The 22,222-nt window shown below is 42.0% G+C and overlaps 1 protein-coding gene across 2 annotated transcripts in view; it reads left to right on the top strand.

The window, feature by feature from the left end:
* E23 (ABC transporter G family member E23) overlaps positions 1 to 22,222 on the top strand; it is a 123,395-nt gene that overhangs the window by 7,218 nt on the left and 93,955 nt on the right. For both annotated transcript variants that reach the window (XM_089084090.1, XM_089084091.1), the window contains exon 2: positions 93 to 1,163. In XM_089084090.1, the coding sequence (XP_088940216.1) occupies positions 1,051 to 1,163 (113 nt within the window). In that variant the 5' untranslated portion in view covers positions 93 to 1,050. The remainder of the gene's footprint in view (positions 1 to 92; positions 1,164 to 22,222) is intronic.

Genomic DNA, 22,222 nt, shown 5'->3' on the forward strand with positions numbered 1-22,222 from the left:
ACGAATAAGTCGTAATAATTAGATAAATATGTGTTATTGTATATTTTATAAATAAAACTTAATAGCTCTTCTTCGTATTTTTTATGTTCCAGAAGAGAGCGTCCACTTACGATTGCATCAAAGAGAGATAGAGCGAATTGAGAAAAACATTTCGCGATCTGTGTGCGCGAAACTTTGCGACCCATATTCTCCAGAGTGCATTCTCGAACGTTCGTTCGACATTCTTTCGAGAAGCTATCATCGAAAAACCGTCGTCGCATCGCTCCTTTAATATACATCCACGGAATTCAGCGCGCGATGTAACAACGGAATTGTACAACGGAAGGGAGCCGAACTTAAAGTTTCGACTTCCGAAGACCGATCGGCACCGTCAGAGCCGACTCAAGAGAGCTTTCTCGATCCGGTCGGGAAAAGACTCCCCTTCTCGAGGAGAGACTATCGCAAGATCCAACGAGACGATCGCGCGCGGACATTCTCCGCGTCCAGAATCCCGCGATCTGCGCTCCTCGACCGAGCTCGATCCTCCAGTCGTCGTGCCTCGGAACACCGATCGGAACACCGAGGGAGAGGAAAAACGCGCGCGGCCACGGAAAAATCGCAAAGCAGCTAAAGCGTTAAGAAAGATCGACCGGCGATAGGGCAGCGCGATCAAGATCCAATCGCGGATCAGCCACCTTCGCCGTCTGGATTCCGCGCGTCTCTGCGTTCTCTCCCCGACCGAGGAAGATTTCGCGGCCGCTCTCTCGTTTAACGTGTGAGATTTTATCGGCGCGGCGATTCCCGATAAATCGCTCTATTAGCCGCGAGTTGGCCGAGGTACGCGAGGATGTTGAGTACGTCGAGTGCGCGTCCGCGCCGAGTGGCAGCAGACCCGATGCTTTGATCGCCGATGAACGTGACTCGCGCCGCCGGGAAAGTGAGGCTCTAATTAACTCGTGTGTGACGGCCACAACGTCTACGTGTCACGTTGTTCAGGCGGCGAAATCGCCCATTTAGGAGATCGAACCAGGAGAGGCGGCCAGCTGTTAATCGGCAGCCACCGCGGTGGACATGATTATTTCAAAGGATCTCTTCCTCCTTGGCGACCAGGATTATCTGCGCCTTCCCGTCAACGAGAAGCGCCAGCAACGGGCAATGGGCCGGCCGATCATCAATGCTCCCAGGTAAGGAGAGCTCTCGGTCAGCTGATCCCCGCAACACGCGTGTTTACTATTCATTTTCATCCCCATTTCATTCCTCAAACATTTTGTTTGAGGAAGGACGACAGATCTCTCGCAATTTTTCAATTCTAAAAATTCTCCACGAATTAAATTTTTTTTTTTTTTTTTTTTTTTTTTTCAAAGATTTAATATTTTCTTCGGTTATTTTAACTTTGAATAAAAGGGTTCTATTAAAAGATGCGATTTTATTCGAGTCTATTTCCGATGATGAAAAGTTATTGACATATGATTTCGAGTCTATTCCGATTGTGAAAGTTATTAGAGATATTTTGTATGACGAACGAAATTGACGATTGATGTATCTTTAATTTTAAACTTCACGTCTAATTGATTCTTTTTTAAATATTTCAAGATTCCTTAGTAGATAAGAGCTTTGTATCGAAATTCTAAAAATATAGTGCTAATTTTATAAATATTCTTGTACATCGTACAAGAATATTTATAAAATTGTACATCGTATCCTGCTGGATTATTTTAGAACCATTTTTTATAAAAAATTTTTAAAGCTTAAAAAACTGGCGATTTTAGAGACTAGAACCAGATATTGCAATTGATAAAGTATGAGCTAATAAAAATCAAGTGCTAAGGTGGATAGCTAAATTATTTTTTCAATCTCGAATTTATTAAATATAATCTCGCGGAACAAATGTACAGTGTAGATCTGGGACGCTCGGTATTGCGCGTAAGAAAGATACGGTAAGCTCCGAATTTACGTGACATAGTTTTACGCGAATTTAAATATAGGCGTGCGATAGATATTGTTTCTGGGCGACGATCCGACTAAACTGACAATAACTTTAGCTGAACATAGTTGTGAAAGAATTTTACGTTTTCTTACTTACTTTTTACGTTTCATATTTGACGAAAAATATAAACTCACGTTGTGTATCTTGCTTTTTCCGTTTTTCTTACTTATGTAAATTTTTATTAATTACCTCTAATAGCTCCTTTACCACATAAAATAATGTAAACGTGTATGTATGTGTTAAATGCATACATTATTATGTAATTGATTAATAGAGCACAAAATCGCGGCGTATCCGTTTTCAAGCGGGGTCAAAAGGAGGAATTTATTAGGGCTTGAAGATTCATATCGGTTCAATCCCAGTTCAATATTAATTAATCTAAACCCTAATTAGAGATAGGCGCGATTAAGTTTGAGAGTTAAACAATTCGTTTTTCTCTCTTCGGAATAAAAATTCCGATTAAATCTTTGAAAAAGAGCACGTGGATCAATTTACATACAAAATAAGAGCTCGCCGCTCTGATGCGGGCGCGAGAAAGAACAGCTTCTTTTTCTTTTAACAAACAATTAAAAGTCTCGATTAGAAAAGCAGGTTTATCGCTCGGTGTACGGGATGATCCGCGCACTTTCAGCGCACGGTTATCGGCTCGCGGTACGATCGTCGGTTCGGTTTTCTATTAAGCGGTTTCTTTTTCGTCGCGCGACTTCCATCCGCCATTCGCGCAAAGGGAGAATCGCGCGAGGTAGAGGCGTTCGAATGCACGATGCGGCATGTTTGCGCGGTGTGTCGAGATCGGGAGATTTATGCCGGAACTAATCGATTCGCCGCGCTATTATGAGCCCGACGATTTTTACGAGAAAAGTGTGCTGACCGCGCTACGCGTGGTACGTTCGGTGTGTGTGTCTCTCTCTCTCTCTCTCTCTCTCTCTCTATCTCTCTCTCTCTCTCTCTCTCTCTCTCCCCCCCTCCCTTCCTCCTTCGTACCATTTTCTTCCTTCGTAGATACGATTTCGTTGTTGTTATCCAAGTATCAACTGATAATAACAACCGGCATGACTTATCAGCTTCTTCGGGGGGATCAATGACACGCCCGTGAGTACAAGTGATACGTCGTACGAGTTGTATCATCGATCAAAAAATCTGACCGACGGTCAGTGAATCCCGCGCGCTATCTGGAAAAAAAAAAAAAAAACACTTTTGCCCATTCAACAATATTTTTTTATATCGCCGTGAAACACACGCGACCGCGAGCACGGTGAGACATCCGCATTTCGAGCGCGAAGATAAAGCGTTTAATCCTCTCTCGCGTCGAACTTTCGCATTTTCGGATTATTATTCGCGTATAGAAGCTACAAAATAATTATCGTAATCATTTATTCACACATAACATTTGGATGATCGTTATATATATATATATATATATATATATATATATATATATATATATATCGTATTTAATTAATCGTTCAGAATACGCGTTCATACGACGTACATCTCGGAGACGAAATGTCGCTCGATGTCTCGGATCGAGAAAGCGGACGCGCTCGGCGCGCACACTTCCCCTTTTTCCATTTTCTTTTTTTAACACACGCAGAGCGAGAAGAGCGAGGATTCACGGCGCTCTGCTTGCCTCGTGGTCGTGAACGAAAAATTATGTCGCGGAGCGAAAATAGGGAGAGACCGTTCCTTAGCGCGCGACGCACGCGAGCGGCGAGCTGCACACCGCGCTCTTATTTACTTGTAACCTAGAAACGCTCGATCGAAAGAAAAATCGGTAGTTTCTCCCGCGAAGAAAAATCGAGTCTTCCGCCTGGAGATGAAACCGTTCCAATTTCCCATGCGTGACCCACTGGCTAGGGTGCACTCTCGTGCGCTTCTCTCGCGATACCGCTCTCTATGCAATCGCAATCGCATTCGCCGCCTCTCGAACCGGCAGAGATCCCTCCCTCCCTCCCCCCCCCCTCTCTCTCTCTCTCTTTCTCTCACTCTTCCATCCGAGACGGGCGTTTTCTTATTCCGCTCGTGCCGATTTTCTAATCTCGGCCTATTAGCGTCGTACTCTCGAGTATTTCTTATATGCCGGCGATGATTCCTTCTAGGTCGAGACGCTTCGCGTCGAAAAGGACGCGAGATCGACGTCTCTCTCTCTCTCTCTCTCTCTCTCTCTCTCTGGTATCCCTCATTCGCGATATGAATCACAAACTGCGTGATTGCGCAAATAAAAACGTTCGATAATATTTGGTGTTTAATATATATTTGATTATTAGCGTACGGTTCTTTCAATTATTTTTGCAAATATAAAATCTGCATTTTTGAGGATTCAAAAATTTAATACTTACAGACATAGTTTTATATATATTTGTGACGTAAGCCATATAGAAAGCAAGGGTAAAATTAAAAAAAATTGGAAAAACTAAAGAATATGCAACGTTTTGAAATGGAATAATAGCCGGTCTTTCAGATAGTACGTGAGTACGTTTATGTGAGATAAACTAAAGTAAAAGACTGTATATGAAAGAGTTTTAGGAGGCTGCGTAAAAGAGTTTTCTTTTTTATACCATTTATACGGCAGGTGCTTATTTCTCTCCGTGAAGTAATCAAGCTCCTGTGTCCCATGTTGCGGTTTGCACGAGAGCGAGAAATTCGCATAGCTACTTCGAAATCTACGGCGTTTCGCCGCAGCAGGCGTAGCAACGCCATAAAAATCTTCCGATAAGTGGATTTCTCCCGATGTTGGTTTTTATAATGTTGCATTCAAAATACGATCTCCCTTTTTTTCTGTTCATAGTGATGCTCGTTAATCTGCTCCGTTCAAAAAGAGGAAAGATTTTTCCGCGTAGACGTCTTTTACCCCCATGACATTTCGCTAATTACTCGTGTGAGCAATAAGTCGATTAATTTTATCGAAAATTATATATTCCTCATTCCTATATTCCTCTGAAATAATTTAATATAAAAATTATGGAATACAAGTTGTAAATCTTAACTATGAAAATAAAAACAATTGAAATAAACATTATAAAACGTGAATTTTTTTTACAATGTTATGTTATTCGTATTCTGTAGAAATTTATTTCTATCTAAATACTGAATTTAAATGAATAAATGAATAAATATAAATATAAATCCAGCTTTTCTCATTACGCTTAAAAAAACGTGACACTTGTTAAACTATTTATTTTTTTTGCCACACATACAATCTTGAATCTATAATTTGGAAATTTCATCAATAATTTCATAATTCTATAGTATATCAAAACATTGTATAATTTTTATTTTTAATATTATATATTATGAATACAAATACATAAAAATACATAAAAATTTATTAATGCAATATATATATATATATATATATATATATATAGATAGACAAACATTTTTTTACTTTTAATGTGATTGTATTATTTTATCATTCTGTATCTATCATTAAAAAATGTTTATTTACTTGACGTGAGACAGTCGCAAATACGCAAATAAGCGTCAGCATTAAGCCGATTATCGCCGGGAAACGTAGTTTCTCAGCGCGCCAAGGAGACGGGGTCGCGTCTGCGTAAAGAATAATGAGAGTATTTTGCTTAAGTGTAAAAGTGGAACGAAAAAAAAGGAACGAAGGAAAAAAGGGAAACGGCCTATGGTATCTCACCGTGCGCGGCGGTGAGATGAAATCGAGGACGGTGCGGGCCGCGCCATTAAGCAGATTGAATATTACCCTATATTCGGTAGATGCAATCAATAGCGTAGAAAAATGCGCTATTCGCCTTCGCGAATAGCTACGTGTCTCCTTGAATGACCTATCAGCTTCGCGCGCAATTTGTCGCGGAATGATGACGCGCGTATGTACTCTACCGTGTCGCGTCGCATCGTCGAGAGACCTGTGACCGTTGCCATAATCATAATAATCGTGTCGAAAACCAACTCGCGGATTTCGTCAATCGCAAAATAAGAATGGGAGAGTGTAATACTCCTTCTCTTGATTTCTCGTCCGAGTGTTATCACGAATTCTATAAAGTATTATCTTCTTTTATCTACTTTCTCATACTTTCCATTATTTCCTTTTATCCGATACTTTTGATAAAGGAAAATCGATAGATAATTTTGCAATATAGCGTCAGACATCTTTCCCATGTCGGGATACACTTTGAGAATTACAAATTGGATTTGCGACGTCAATTCAATTTTATTATTGATCTATATTGATATCATTACGTAGGATATTTCAATTGTCATAAAAGATTTTGCATGTTTTCACTATTATTTCGGTAATGAAGAACGATGAATATATGATTTTGTCAATTTAATTGACGAATGACTTTCAGATATCGCTACATTATTGAGGTTAATAAAGTACCGAAAATTATTATTAATTCTAAGAAGTCTTAAAAAAATCACATATCAGCTATAAATATCGTTTATAATCTTCTATTGAATTTTAAATATTATTATCACATTGAAACTGAAATCAGTAGTGTTTCGGGGTCGAATTATTAGAAGCATTATCACGGGCAAACTGTCTCGATACTCACTTTGTCGGACGTGCGTCCCAATCCTGGGATCCTCAATCGTTTAGCTTGAGATGAAAATTACAAAAATGAGGAAGGAAATTCGTTAGGATATCTACCACTTTATATGTTAAAATGTTAAAATCTAATAAATTTTCTTTAATTTTCATAGCGTTTCAAAATACATAATCAACCCTCTGTAGGCAATTTCGCCAATTAGGTCTGTAGTCTATTTTTTGAACTAATACATTCTCCTTGTACTTAAAAATGAAATAGGTATATATTTAAAGCTTGACAAAACGAGATAGAAAGTTAGTGCACACAGCCTGGCGCAGGAAAACAAACCTCTTAGCGCGCGAGTATCAGACTCGTTCGACACGAGGTATACCACGACGCGACGCGGCGTGGCGCGGCTTGGTGTGGCGTGGCGCGGCGCGGCGTGGCGTGGCGCGGCGCGGCGCGGCGCGGCGCGACGCGACGCGTTGTACGGACACGAAGGACGAATCTGCGAGGCAGGCGGCGGGCGAGACGAACGTATGAACTACGAGGAATGCGAATGGCTTGATCAAGCCCGTTTAAAACGAAGCGCTCCCCTCGTCGCGAGCCGACGTCGCTGACCTGCCTCACGCGACTCGCTCTACTGTATGTCTCGTTCTGGATATACTCGTTCTTCCGTAGAAAGACAGCGGACGAGTGCGAGGCGTTCCCTTCCTAAATCGGCCGTTCTTGCACGGGGGACAGTGGGATGGAAATAAAGAAAGAGAGAGAGAGGGGGGGGGGAAGAGGGAGCGAGAGGAAAGGGTACCAAGGCCGATTTTCGGATGATAGATAAAATGATGACTGTGCATTAAATGATCAGAGAATGCAGATTGCAATTACGTTATACACGTTGAATGTCCTCTGAATAAACAATCTCAATTGAAGGGCTTGACGCGGTGACGGTCTGACCCAGTTTTTTTTAAAGAGATTTGATGATCACGGTCCAACAAGATTAAGCTTGTCAAAATTTTAGAGGGATTATAGTGGGATGAGTGCGTTGCATTCCAGTAGGTTCACGTGAAAATATACGTTATGTACTTTAATGCGTTATGTTAAAAATAAACTTTAGAAATAAAAAAAAAAATAACTGAAAAGTTTCATTTTATTTTTGCATAATTTTTGTATATTTGAATATTTTCTAACGATCGTTTATCATTCATCTTAAAAAAGACCCGCATTTCGCTGTTTCATTAATTCTGTGTGATATTAATAATTTTTCAATATTGCATTAATCATCTCAGGACTTTTTAAGAAACGCGCGCGCAGTATCTCGTGCAATAAATAACGTTATTACAGTATTTCATTATTTCTTCTCATAACACAATGATGAATTGATATGAATAATATTAAGCCGCAATAGTACATGAAACAAGTTGCAACGACATTGATATTCCATGTTTGTCGTAGCGCAACGGCGATCCTCCCGCTTGAGAATTATCGTAGCTCGTGCAAAAAAAATCGTCACGAAATGTGTAAAAAAAAAAAAGAAAAAAAGAAAAAAATGCGAAATTTAACCCGAGTGAAAAAGAAGCGTATTTCTCGACGTATCTATATATCTCTCGACAATGCGTGTAAGAATGAATGCGGGCCATATACGGACCGTGCCCGTTATCGAGAGCTATCTGCGATGAGCGCGATAGGGAGAATAGCCGTTTTGACCTTGCCTGCGGAGCGCACGAATGTGTCTGAGGTCGACTCCGAGAGGAATGCAAATGTGCCACGGTTTAAGACAAGCCACACGACCCCGCGCGGTGAGCGCAAAGCGGAGCGGAGCGAGCCGGAGGTTGTCCTCTGCCCGACGTGTGCTTCTTATTCGGAGGGACACCCGAGCGCGGTCGCGGCACGAATTTATGGTTAATAACTCGTGGAGTCATAGCGGGAGATAGGGGATGGTACGCACGCATACCGACGCATCCCGAATTCGCATCGCCCACGGGGTTGCGCGAGATAATATGCTAGAAATTCCGGCGAAACTCATCGTGCCCGCCACGCCGCCCGGTATTCGGGCGCAATACGTCACGTTCACGTGCGTAGCGGGAAACGTGGGTTGTGCGAAACTTGTGTCTCTCTCTCTTCTTCCCCCTCTACAAGTAGCAAGAATAGCTTCAAACTATATATTTTTTCCAATGATTTATATCTTTGTTGTTCTTGAAAACGAGAAGATGTGGCGAAAGACAAAAGTTTTAACGAAGGTCTGGAAAGGTTTGGAGAAAACAAGTTAGATCACGCGATTATTTTACGATGTTGGAATTGCATAATTACATGACGTGGATAAAGTGGATGTGTTAACGAGCAGATAGTTCTTATCCTGTATTAAAAATTATAAGGTCATAGTAGATAATAATAAATTAGTGTTTGCGGATTTTTCTGCACGCCTGCAGGCGAATGAATCTTGATCTTGATCTTTTAAAAGTCGCGTGATATCTCTGTCGTGTTATATCTGTCGATCTCAATTGAGAATGCGCTCCCGGTCTCGAGGACGCAATTTTCGCTCACTGGTAAAACCCAGGAGTGTCTCCCGCGAGAAGGAATTTAAATCGATCCTCCTGCTTTGATGAGAAACGCAAGATGCCATGGATAACCTAGCGAGCGTAACGCTGACCTACCTCACGCGAGAAACGGCTCTCGGAGGCGCGCTTATTATCTATCGCATTGTTATACGAGCGACGTGTCCTCTCTTCCATTTCGAGTTTTGCAAGGAACGAGCGAGAAAGAGAGGGAGAGAGAGGGGGAGGGGGAAGAGAGAGAAAGAAGGAGCCAAGGACGTTCCATGTAAGCCGGACGACGGGACCGGAAGTCACGTTCCCGACTGTTAAACGCGAGAGTGCGGCCCGTAAGCCGAATTGAAAGGAGCACCGCTGTTATGTACTTTAGATTTAGTGGCCAATTTTATCGGGCATACTCATTACCGGCCATGTGCCGCGATTACAGTTACAGCAAGGGACATACTTGAGAGCCGGCACTGGACGAATAACAAAGGCGGCTTCGTGCTTGTCGCACGGAATTTACAGTTGCAACACGGCATTCGCTTGTTTTTCCCAGCGAGGACCGCGGTATTTAATATGTCAAATGAAAGACATCATTTAAAAAAACCTTTGTTTCTAGATTTTTGCTTCATCTCTCTTGAAATTCTAATTGGAGAAATTTTAAGCGAATTGAAAAAAATGTAATAGGACGTTATAAAATAATTTTCATAATATAAATATATGTACTAGGGATATGTATGCATAGAGGTGTGACATACGCGCGCGCGCGCGCGCGCGCGCGCGCGCGTGTGTGTGTGTGTGTGTGTGTGTGTGTGTGTGTGCATCTGGTTAAACAAGCTCATGTGAAAAATATGGGGAAGAGATGAGATAGCAGCTAGTCACCCATTCGCTTGTATATCTATGCGCGCCCACACCGTAAACAAATATATTTTTTATGTACAAGGTGTAACCAAAGTATCTTTATTTTTTTTTTATTAAAAAAAATCTTTGATTATTTTTGGGAGATCTTTTTTCACATAAATTTATTATCTTCTACTACAAGTTGATTTGCAGCTAATTAAGAGTTTAAAATTAACGTTTAAAGTTTAGTTATCACAATTTTCGATCGCTCATAAAATCAGAAAATTGTTGAAGTTGCATTTTTATTAAGAGCAACTCAATCCCTAATCAATTGATGGAGATTATTTTTTAGACTGAAAAAAATAACGGGAATAACTCTTGGGTGACACCCTATATTATACAGTTGCGAACGCGTTGTACTGGCTCCTTTGTTATCGCTCTTGTTGCCGTCCCAGTTTCTTCGCTCCGATACACGCAATGCGTTTCAATACGAAGTGCAGCACAATGCTATTTGCTTTGAGTCGCTCCTTGCTGAAACAATGGTACGATTTGTGCCTTCACATTGTCGCTGTTAAACAGATTAAGCTGGCTTTGAGAGACTTGCGAAGTGTGGCGATTCGCCACTTCGGTGTGACACCGCGCTCGAGCTTTATAGAGCTGATGCTTTAATATTTTAGAGTATCCGGTATAGTATTGATTTATAGAGCAGAGTTTTTTTCTTCTTCCTCTCCAACTCTCTCTCTCTCTCTCTCTCTCTCTCTCTCTCTCTCTCTCTCTCTGCGTCCACTCCGAGGTGACACCGCGCTCGAGTTTTATAGAGCTGATATTTTAATGCTTTAGAATCTCTGATATTGACGCATCGATTTCAGATTTTATTTTTCTCTCAATTAATTCATGCGGAGTTTCTTCTCTGCCCCTCTCTAACTATTTATCCATCTCTCTCTGCGTCCACTCAGTGTGATATCGCGCTTTAATGCTTTAGAGGCTCTGATATTTTTTTATCAGTTTCAGATTTTATTTTTTTGCTCAATTAATTCATATACAGAGTTTTTTCATTCCTCCTGCTGCCTCCCCCTCTCCAACTATTTATCTCTCATCGCGTCCACTTGAGTAGTGCGAGTTTTATAGAGCTGATGCTTTAACGCTCTAGAGCATTATCTTCGATATCGACATGTCGATTCCAGGTATTTTATTTTTCTCTCAATTAATTCATGTAGAATTTTTTCACTTTTCCCTCCCTTCTCTCTCTCTCCCTCTCTCTCTCTCTCTCTCTCTCTATCTGTCTGTCTGTCTGTTTCTCTTCGTAGTGCCGAGATCACGGTTCTTTCGAAACAGAGAAAACAGTCGACTAGTTCACCCTTGTCCGGTATCTCTGCTCTCGCGCGCCGGAGTCCGCTTCGCGCTCCGTACAGAAATAGCCTTAGAGCCCGACGACGACGCACGCCGAGACGCATATTATGCAGCGGTACCGCCGAGGTGCCGCTCTCGAGAATGCGATTATTTTCTCGCGATCGTTGATAGCCGCGCACAACCTCCTCCCCTGCGCGTCTGCAACGGAAGATCAAACAACACACTCTGCCCGTTGTGTTGTGTTTGTTCGAGCCAAAGGCAAAGAGGGGTGTGCAATTACGATCCCTCTGATCTCTCGACAGGAGAGAGAGAGAGAGGGAGAGAGAGAGAGAGAGAGAGAGAGAGAGAGAGAGAGAGAGGAGTTTGGCTAAATCCAAATTATTATGGTTAAATTCATAACGTGGCTTGAACGAACGATTGCCTCAATGAACGAAATCAGGGTGACCCAAAGAGAAATAAACGATTAAACTGAAGTGTAATAATTTACATTCATTCATGTAAATAGCACAATGTAAGACGATAAGTGCTGAGGATAAATTACTAATTTAAAAAATTTTTTTCCTAATCTTTTTCCGCTTGCATATTTGTCAATGTTTGATATAGGACTTTTCAATATATTGACATAGATATAAATTTTAAAAAGTTTAGAAAAGCTGCAATGCCTTACTGGAAATAATGTATACATATATTAGCATGTATACGATATTTATCAAAGATTGTGTACTCGATATGAGAAGGTCGTTATAAATGAAATATCTCAAGTATTCTCCTCGTAGAAGTAAACCTTCGTAAAAACCGAACAGACGCGAGAGTTATCAGGTATCATTAAGTTTCAATCGTCGTCATTTTTAAATGCTGTCCGTGTTAAAGATACGGGAACTTTCGATTAGGAATTCCGAGATTGGGATGCGTCTCTCTCTCTCTCTCTGTGATATAGTGCTTGCCGACCAGTTCTTAAAAAGCTGTCCAGCTGGAGGCAATAAACATTCTTGCTGACACGATTATTGCAGCCACGCCGACAGAATCTATTAAAAGTCGTGTCGATAATGCGCGTTGTAGGCGCCCCGATCGTAAAACTTTTGTTTACGAGAGCGAAGATACGATCGGTCGCAAATTCATTAGACTTCGTCTATTCTTAAAGGCGAGGTGGTTACATTCTGCAAAAGGCGAATCTATGTTTCTTTAATAAATCTGCGCCGCTCGACTAAAAAAAAAAAAAAAGAAGATTAATAAATACTCTGTTGACCGAAAAGACGAAATTTTCCATTCCGTTTTCGATACTTCCTAAAAACATTCAGTAGATTGCGTACAACACTTATGAAGAATCATTTTCTGTCAACAAACTATTAATTCGAGTCTATTAAAATATTTACGACAATATTCGCATTTTAGATTGCATTATGTTTAAGTGCTCTAAATGAAAGATTTAATTTTCTATGATATTAAATTACTGTTATTAAAATACTGTTATAATGTTTAATTCAAAAGAGAAAGATTTAAAATCAAAAGTTGCATAATAAATATATATATATATAAATTGTGTAAAATGTTCCATATGTTTATCTCAGTATTAAGATATAGAAAATTTTTGAGATGTAGAATGTAAAAGTTTAAAGGACTGTTAATAATTTACAGTTTAATCGTCAAGATATTTCAAATAAAAACCAGAAAAATGTGACAAAGTTTTCCAATTCATTAACAAAAAAAAAAAAAAAATTTTTTTGAAAAATCTATGATTGAAAAATAAGAGTTTATACAGGTGCCATATATGCATGCATATCCTTTGGTGCAAACAATTATTAATATGCTAGATTCGGACGAGTGTCCTTTATCGCGTAGATTGTTTAACGATCATCATGTTGGTCTTGAGAGATCCTCATCATCGGCGAGCCCGACGTTGAAGAGCGAGGGCGAGGACGAAAGTGGGAGAGGCGAAGGGGTGAAGAAATGATAGAATTTAATGTCGACGGCGCGCCGTTTGATAAGATGGGCAATATATGTACAATCATGGTGGGTCATCGAGTCGTTACTACCGCGTCGCACTGACCTTTAAGCGCGGGGGTCAATTCTGACTGTGTTCCTTCGTCCGTGTCACGTACTTACGATGGTGATTTTCTCATGATGCGCCGTAATTGACGCGCCTACCTCAATTCCGTCACACTTTCGCCGGATGCGATTTTCGTGGCGTGTCTCGCGATACAGCGTCCGTTGAACGCTGGTGCTCGGGGTCGGCGTAATTTTCGAATGTAATTTTCGGGCTCTTTTTTCGCTCGCGACACGCGTACGGTAAAACGTACACGAACGCCACGATTTCTATATTTTCAATTCCACGTCCGAGGCTCTCTCGCTGCGCCGCGGCGATCGAAGCCGGCGTAATTTTAGTCTGAGTTCAGATCCGCGACGCTATAGAAAGTGATATTTAAATTAACTCGTGACCTCGAAAAAAAAAATTACATTAGGAAATAACGGCTTTTAAAATGAAAAACTTCTCGAATAAAAGCTCCTGTTCCTTCGTACGCGCAAGTTCTCTCGTGCGTTTTAAATATATTCATTATACCTCATCGCCTGGTATTTATTTCTCGATAGAATTGCTAAGGTTAATTTTATCACCTATCAGATCGCGACTTCAAATCGATTTCAATATTCGGATATTTGAGGGCAAACAAAAAGCTCGGTTATTTCTGAAACTGAAATCGTCGAGTCTCTCTCTCTCTCTCTCTCTCTCTCTCTCTCTCTCTCTCTCTCTCTCTCTCTCTCACGAAAATGAGAAATCGGTCCGGACGTGCGTTATCATTTACGAGCAGGTGTAATCGAACCGTACCGATGTACCGGATGTAGAGAACGATGCAGAATTGCGTTCGGTACATTGTACCCGCATCGTTCGCAAACGCGACTGAGTCTTCGACGTTTACACATGTTCGCATTTGTTCGTCGCGGGCACACTTGTCGCATACGTACGCACACCATCACGTCGACCGGCGATGTAGGAGTCGGTGTGCGTGTACACACAAAAGGCGCGCTGTGTCAACGCGTAAAGTGCGTATCTCGTAGGACTCTCACTCTCGGCGGTATCGTGCGCGCGCGCGCACACGCACTGCGTGGCGTGCGTGCGTGGCGTGCGTGCGTGCGTGCGTGCGTGCGTGCGTGCGTGCGTGCGTGCGTGCGTGCGTGCGTGCGTGCGCGTGTAAATGCAAGCAAACACGTATCGCATAGCGAGTTGAGATCGCGTTGAGATCGCATCGCCGTCCTCCTGAGAATTCTTTGTTATTTATAGTTATCAGATAGGATCTATCGCAATACGGTGTAATTTGCTTACTGAACATTGAAGTATTTTATATATATATTAAACGTATATGCTATATTGCGAAATATTATATTCTAAGTGAAAGTGCAAATATGCGACAGGCACATGCTAAATATGGTAAACTACGTACAGAAAACATGAAACCTTTAAATAATTTTTAAGTTTTAATCTTAAATTAATCGAATAAATTCGAAAACCGAGAACATTATTTATATATAAATAAATAATTCATCTTTCAAATAATCATCTACTTTTTATCAGATGACACCACATTTGACATACCCTTAATTTCATTTTGATATTATTAGCGATAACAGAAGTGACGTAAGAATTAAATATATAATCGCGCTCTAAATAAAATAAAAATAAATTGTAAAAATATATTGAATTTCTGTCGATCAGTTTTTTCAAAATTTTCATTAAAATGAAAATAATATCTAACTTATGTAAAATTTCGTATGCAGTCTTCTTCGCGATTATCCCATCAATTTCAAACTCTTTTAGCGAATTTTCAGTCATTTTTCAATCTGGAAAATAGGATTCTGTTATCGATTTTATGTTTTTGTCTTTCTTTCCTTTTCATTATCGAGTAATTCTGTACCAATTGTGCCAAACTATCACGTAGTCGTGTCTGTATATACAATTTACGTATTATCGCCTAACGTAACGAGTCATCTGTAACGCCAGCAATCCGCTCACATACCGATCGACGAGCACTCTCTTTTCCTCTCGCCCTAGTCCATTAACGTCCAACGTTGTATAGCCCGATGCGTGCATCTGCGTCGTCCGCATTGCCGCTCGAGACCGTTTCGCTCGGCATCGCCATCAGTGCGAGGAACAAAGAGAGAGAGAGAGAGAGAAAGAAAGAACACGCGAGGGAGAAAGAGGAGAGGCCGGCCGAGGTACGACCGAGAGTAGCGACAGAAGAGGGAACGTGCGCGGCGAAGAAAGGGGGGGCGGGAGGGCGGGAGAAGAGTACAGAAGCAGGAGGAATCTATAGGGGGGGAGAAAAGGAGGGAAGGAGGACAGAAGGAAAGGACGAGAGGCAGGAAGAGACAGAACGAGATACGAAGTGTCGGTGGCGATGAGGGAGAGAGACGCGAGAGACGATACTCGGTGCGAGAGAGAGAGAGAGAGAGAGAGAGAGAGGGGGGGAGAGGAAAAACGAGAGAGAAAGAGCGTGAAAGGGGGGAGGCGACCACGCGGATCGACCGGGGCGAGATAAAGCGAGACGGTGTGATCCGAGAGATCGTTGAACTCGACCAGTGAGCGCAGGCAGTCTGTGCTCAATGTGCGGCTGCGTGAATGTGCGCGAACGCGCGCGCGTGAGAGTCTGTGCCCATCGGTGCATCGATGTACGCGCGATGCGGTATCGCGACCGAGAAGGTGCATGAGGGTAGGGAAGAGAGCAGTAGAGGAAGAGGAAGGGGCGGAGGCGGCGGAGATGCGATAGCGGGACGGCGCGGGGGAGAGCGCCGAGAGAGGGAGAGTTGGCGCGGCGGAGAGGGAAGCATAAGGCCAGGCCAGTCAGTAACGATGTCATTAGTTTAGTCAGTCAGCGAGTCAACAACTACGGTCCTTCGCAGGCGTTTCAAGTGGGTCCTGGGGGTTTCTTTCGCTCTTTCTCTCTCTCTCTCTCTCTCTCTCTCTCTCTCTCTCTCTCTCTCTTTTCTCTCTCTCTTTCTTTCTCCTCCCTCCCTCTCCTCTCTCACTACTCCCTTTCCTACTTTTTACGGGCCCTTCGCGCGGTCCGCGTCGCTGGTCAGCGGGGTCTTCGGGTGTCGCGGTTGGCTGACCCCATGCGTCGCGATTGCAGGAACACGCGTTACCAAGCGATGACGATTCAAGTTCGACGACGAGTGCACCTCGCGATCCCTTTTCGGACGAGCGACGATGATGCAGCCGTTTCTTTTTTCTTTTTTTTTCTAGGATTTTTGCAAGATTCCCTTAAGACAGGAGAAAGAATAATCTTGCAAAATAAGTTTATATAAGTTTTTTTTTTATATATAAATAAGTTTATATAAATTTTTTTGACCAATTTACAAAAAACTTTACAAAAAACTTATATAGTATATAGTAGAGTTTTATCATCATTTTATAATAGTATAGTAGTATAGTAGTTATATAGTAGAGTTGTATTGGTCTAAGGTTACTTGTTTCATTTGAGATATTTATAACAAATGATAATTAAAATTATAATTTGGCATTTTTTTCTCATTTTTGTCGCTGGGGAGAATTGGCTTCTAAAGCATAGGGACTTAAAATTGGTGTAACTTCGATGAGCGTCGAATTCATCGAGTTTGAATTTTTAAGAATTGAATTGTTTAGAATTGAAGCAAATGCGGTTGAAGCTATTTTACTTAAATGCTGGAAACACAAGATTTTTTTTTTTTTTTTTTTTTTTTCATTAAACTGCGCATTAGCCGTTTCGTGTACACAAGATCCCAGACGTTTCATATACGCGCGTCAAGGTGATTACGTTATGAGCGAGCAGGCCGGTAAGAGGTGTACCTTTGTCACCGCAGCATTACGTTAACCGCCAATTAAAGCCACCGCGATTAACCCTGCTGCGCAATTTCTTAATCGCACGCGTTTTCGCAGAGAATATACACGCTGTCTGTCGTAATGAGGATTATAGATAAGCATATTCTTTCGCCTCGCCGAGAACCCGAGCCGCGGAAAAACGCAAACGCAAACGTGAAAAGTTTCAAGTCAGAGGCCGCGTTCGCCTGGGAACTTTTCCACCTGGAAAACGCACGGCGAGCGCGATTAACACGGCGATGTCGTCGAGCTTCGTCGAGTCACCTCTGGACTTTAAAACGAGTCGTATAATAACGATAATTGATACCCACTCTCTTCTGCGCTTCTCGACTCGATTGCGATGCGGCCGTCGCAATAAAGAAAATCCTCGCCGCTTCTCGCGTGATTCTGACGTATCTCTGCTACGCGTATTCGTATCTCAATCGTGTGCGATTTTCTGTCTCCCTTGAGATTCAGTACCGCGACATAAGCTGTTACGTACATTACGATCGTCGCGCGAACCGCGCTTCGATTTTCCTCACTTTTTCATTGTTCGGAAATGTAGACCGTGCGCTGACACGTGGCTAGTTAATACGCAATTTTGTAACATACACGAGACATTTGGTTGACCCGTTTTCTATTTACGTTCTGAACTGCATTCAAATTTCATTATAGCGAACAGACAGAGCCAAATCCTCATTAAAACGAAATTTGGATCCTCAACCAATGTCTGTATCGATATACGGAGCGTGTAGACTATCGCCAGAATCTTTATTTATGGTCTGCTCCATCAAGTGAAGGTAGATTTATGGAGTGCATAAATTTGACGTAAAGACGTATGTGAAATTCCTCTGAATGAAATTTTCGATGGATTCTAGCTACCATTCTAACGTATATTTTTAATTTAAAATGTGATGTGAATATAAAATGATAAAAGTTTTGATTAAAATAAATACTTGTTATTTTAAATTTTTACTTTTAATATCTTTAAGCTAATATATATATATATATATATATAAATTTTATACATTCCTTATTTATATTTGTTACCATTTTCAAAATAAATAAAAAAAGATCTTATTTATACAATTTCCAACATAAAAAAATTTCATATTTTAAATTACTCGCAATTTCTTGCAATATTCGTGCTAATATCAATAATTAAAAAAAAACCTTATTTCACATTATAATTGAACGTCAAAGAAATGCGCGAGTAAGACGCTTTTCAATCCCTCCGAATTCACCGTCGGATGAATCCCGCCCGGATGTTCATGCCCGCGAAAAAGCGACTCGTTGTCGTCGTCGTCGTCGTCGTCATCGACGCGTAGAGCCGCGCATCTCGGCGAGTTCCGCAGCCGGCTGTACGCTGGAAGTTTCCCAACGCGTTTTCGCGGCTCCCGCGTCTCCCCCGTCAACGATAATAACCACGAGAAGCGCGCATTCCCCGCGAGCGACAACGTCGCGCGTTGTGCAACGCTACAACCATTGCACCCATAGCTGCACCATCCTCGACACCATCGCCGTCACCTCTGTCACCGCCGACATCGTCGTCATCGCCGTCGTCGTCGTCGCTAGACGAGAGCGCGCGCGCGCGCGCGCGTTCGCTCGCTCGCACGAGTGGTAGGATGCGACGCCTACGTGTGTGTGTGTGTGTGTGTGTGTGTGTGTGTGTGTGTGTGTGTGTGTGTGTGTGTTTTATACCCGGGTCAATGACTCGGTCGAGTGCATAGTGCCGCGCACGCGCCGATATACGCGTGCATATATATATATATATATATATATATATGTGTGTGTGCACATGCAAGCGTGCGCGACAAGAGCGCGAGGTTGCGCGAGCGCGCGTATGCACTCGCGGCGCATTAAATATGTTAATGCACGGCGAGGTCTGACTCTGATAGCGGGGCCAATATTCCATTGCTGCGCGTCGACCCGACGGCAGTGTCGCATTTTTGTCCCGGACCGGATTACGGTGCACCTGCGAAAAACGAGAGTCTCTCCGTGGCGGAGCGGCGAGAGGCAAATTCCCCGTTTGCGCCGCGTCTCCTGCGCGCGTGTGCGCGCGCGCGCACGTCTGTTTTGCATTGCACTAGAGCGCGATGATTAGACACGAGTGTATAACATGTCTGCGTATAATTTTAGAGGTTCTATTTTGGTATTGCGTACTCGGCACTGTTTGTGTCTGTGGAAAAAAATATCGGTCTCTTTAAATACGAAGCTTACTTTTTCTTTTTCTCTTTTCTTTTACTATTTCAAAGAAATTGGATTTTGAATATTGCGTTGTATGGTTTAATTATTTTAACACGAATCTATTCAGAATTTTTTTAAAAATCTCTCTTTCTCTTTTTAACATTTTTATATTTAAAATACATATCGCAGTGATGATATTTTTTTATGTACTTGAATTAATTTTTGTAATTGATAATAGTATTGCAATGAAAATATAACGTATGAAATTGTAACGTAAAATATTAGCAGTAAATATCAGCCATTACGTATCTCTGGGAGAAAGAAGGAAAAAGTACAGATTTCCAGAGAGATGTGATATTTTCTTTTCTCCGAGAAAGAGAGAGAGAGAGAGAGAGAGAGAGAGAGAGAGAGAGATTTCGCTCTCTCGAAATTTATTCGCCAATTTGTTACTTTCGACGAAACTTTCTGCAGTTTTCGTACCATGGCGTGTAGTTTTAAATCGGACCAATCCACCAACTCCCCTTCTCCCCCGAGAGAAATAAGAAATCTATCGCATCATTTGTCCTGGTTTTCGCTTCGGTTCCATTAGAGAGGAGATACGCATTGCCATTAGGATCTACAATCTTTATCATTCACGTTTGCGCGAGTATGCGCACATATAAGCGTACCTCTTATATCACGGCTCATTAATGTAATTAATTAGTTCAGTAATGTACGCGTAATACACAAGTGCGCAGACTTGACTTACGCGTGACTTAAACTACCGAGCCAATCCTCGTATTTTATTAGCTTGGAGCTGTTATCACGAGATTTAAGTGAAATCATATCGACTCGTATCGCTCCCGGCGATCTCATTGAAACTCGATTCTCGTCCTGTTAACGACTTTCGTGTCACTCGAGATGTATGCGGGGACCTCGAGTCGATTACGCGAAACGGATATTTTCCGCATTGTACATATATTTTCGTCCTGCCCCATTGGCAGAGAGAAACAACAACACGCTTGGTAAACTGAACTTTCGAATACGCAATACGATAGATACGATAATGCAATACGATAAATTATTATCGCGGAAAAAGCGGCGATTGTATCGATACGCAAACCTGCCGTTTTCATTTTTTAAAACAAAACTCCGTTTGAATGTTTTTACAATGACACTTAGATGTAAGATCGATCATCGATTCGAGCGAGACTCTCGAGACGAATCTCCGAATTAAATCGTCGGATTAATGCCGTAAAATTAATGCCGGTTATAATGCCTTTTTTTTTTTAGGAATATAGGTCCCGTAACGGTACATACCTTTTTCGGGACACCTCGGACAGATTAAATTCCGAGCTGTCTGTGACGCAATCGCGGAGGATGAAGGTCGTTGTATGTATGTACGGAATTAATAAATCGTCCGTTAGCCGGTAGCGATTGCCGTAGGGGCATTTATCTCGCGATGCGACTGCGTGGCATCGGGCGAACTCATCCAGTTTCGACGGCAAGGGAAAAGTTTCGTTCGCATGTTCGGCGTCTAATGAATCTAGCGGCTCGTACGTTACCCATATGGAAAGGTGAGTGACCTGCTCGATCGCGCCGAGAGAGACACACTCGTCGGTCTAACAGTCGCCACGAAATTACTGTTAGACGTCCAAATAAGCTATGCCATCTCGTCAGAATTATACAAAAATCCGGATAAAAAAAAACTGTTATACCGTCGGATATCCATCTAGGAAATAGGAAAGAGATTTTTTTTTTTTTATTATTATTTTTTTCTCTTTTTTCTTTCTATTCCATTTCTTACGACTTACTACTGAAAACTGTTTTTTCTTATCTTTTAACGCGAAAAAATATTATGTCGAAACACAGAAATGAAATGGCGGTACGATCGAGCGGCGTGACGTTTCACATAATAGAGGAACGCGCGGTTTATTATCCCTATATTTTAAACTCGGATTTCACCATTTCGATTATTCGGCTAAAATACGATTTCGCCATAAACATACTTGGGTAGTATATTGTAATAATTGTTTTGTCTAACATTCCACGAAGAGGATTCCGACGAACGGATGAAGGCGAGGAGAATTTAAGCGCTATATAAAAAACTTTTAGTTACGACGGAGGCGGGGGAGGGCGGGGAGGGGAGGGGAGAGGGACGGGGGAGATCGCCATTATACGATGCCAATAAAGTATCAAACGGGACGGGCGCTACGCGACAACAGAGTCTATTATTAAAGTTCTCCGCATATAAGATTTATATGGTATAAATAAATACGCGGGGAGGAATGAATCGCGCGCGTACGCGCGCGCTCGCCGCCGCCGCCGTCGTCGGGGAATATTTCTTCGGCGTTTAATGCATTTGAAGCTATTCAAACGAGTGGTAGAAACGCGTTGCGAAAGAAGGCGAAGGGAATAGAAATCGATTCGTCGCGTAACGGAGAAACATACGTAAGCTCCACGTTCCACGGTCGCATTTGTCATTTTGGCGTCGGCAAGCGAGTGAGAATGTAAATCTTATCGGGAGACGTCTGGCTTCTAACGATCGTGAGCATTAGGGGTTCGAAAACTAGCGCGGTTCGGTGATCTCCATGGAACATTTCGGAGAGTATTATTTATACCGTGCGATAAAATTCCGTTTTTTACGGCCCATTGTTATGCGCGGATAATAATCTACCAGAGAGGGACCAGTAGAGGGATTTCTTCGACTTATCGCGCGGTACGCATCGATCGCATCGGGTAGTCGTCTAAGGACTAATATTTGCCTTATCGGTACTACTGCACTCTAATATTAACAATAAATGACAATGCGTAGTAAGAATTGTGATAAAACAGAAGCGAAGATCTCGATATGACAGCAACCAGTGAAGCTCACTCGATAAATTCCTGATCGATAATTAGATTAAGGGATATTTCGACACATTTGGTGTAGTCCCAACGGCTGTGTCTCCGGCTCTCGTTCGAGTATTGATACTAATTTCACTAAGTATCCGGCGACTAATGAAATGAACGTTAACCGCATCAGCCCGCGACGCGGCGGTCAGTGACC

Source organism: Pogonomyrmex barbatus, unplaced genomic scaffold (assembly GCF_055798465.1).
Source record: "Pogonomyrmex barbatus isolate J1 unplaced genomic scaffold, ASM5579846v1 scaffold8, whole genome shotgun sequence".
Classification (NCBI taxonomy): Eukaryota; Metazoa; Arthropoda; class Insecta; order Hymenoptera; family Formicidae; genus Pogonomyrmex; species Pogonomyrmex barbatus.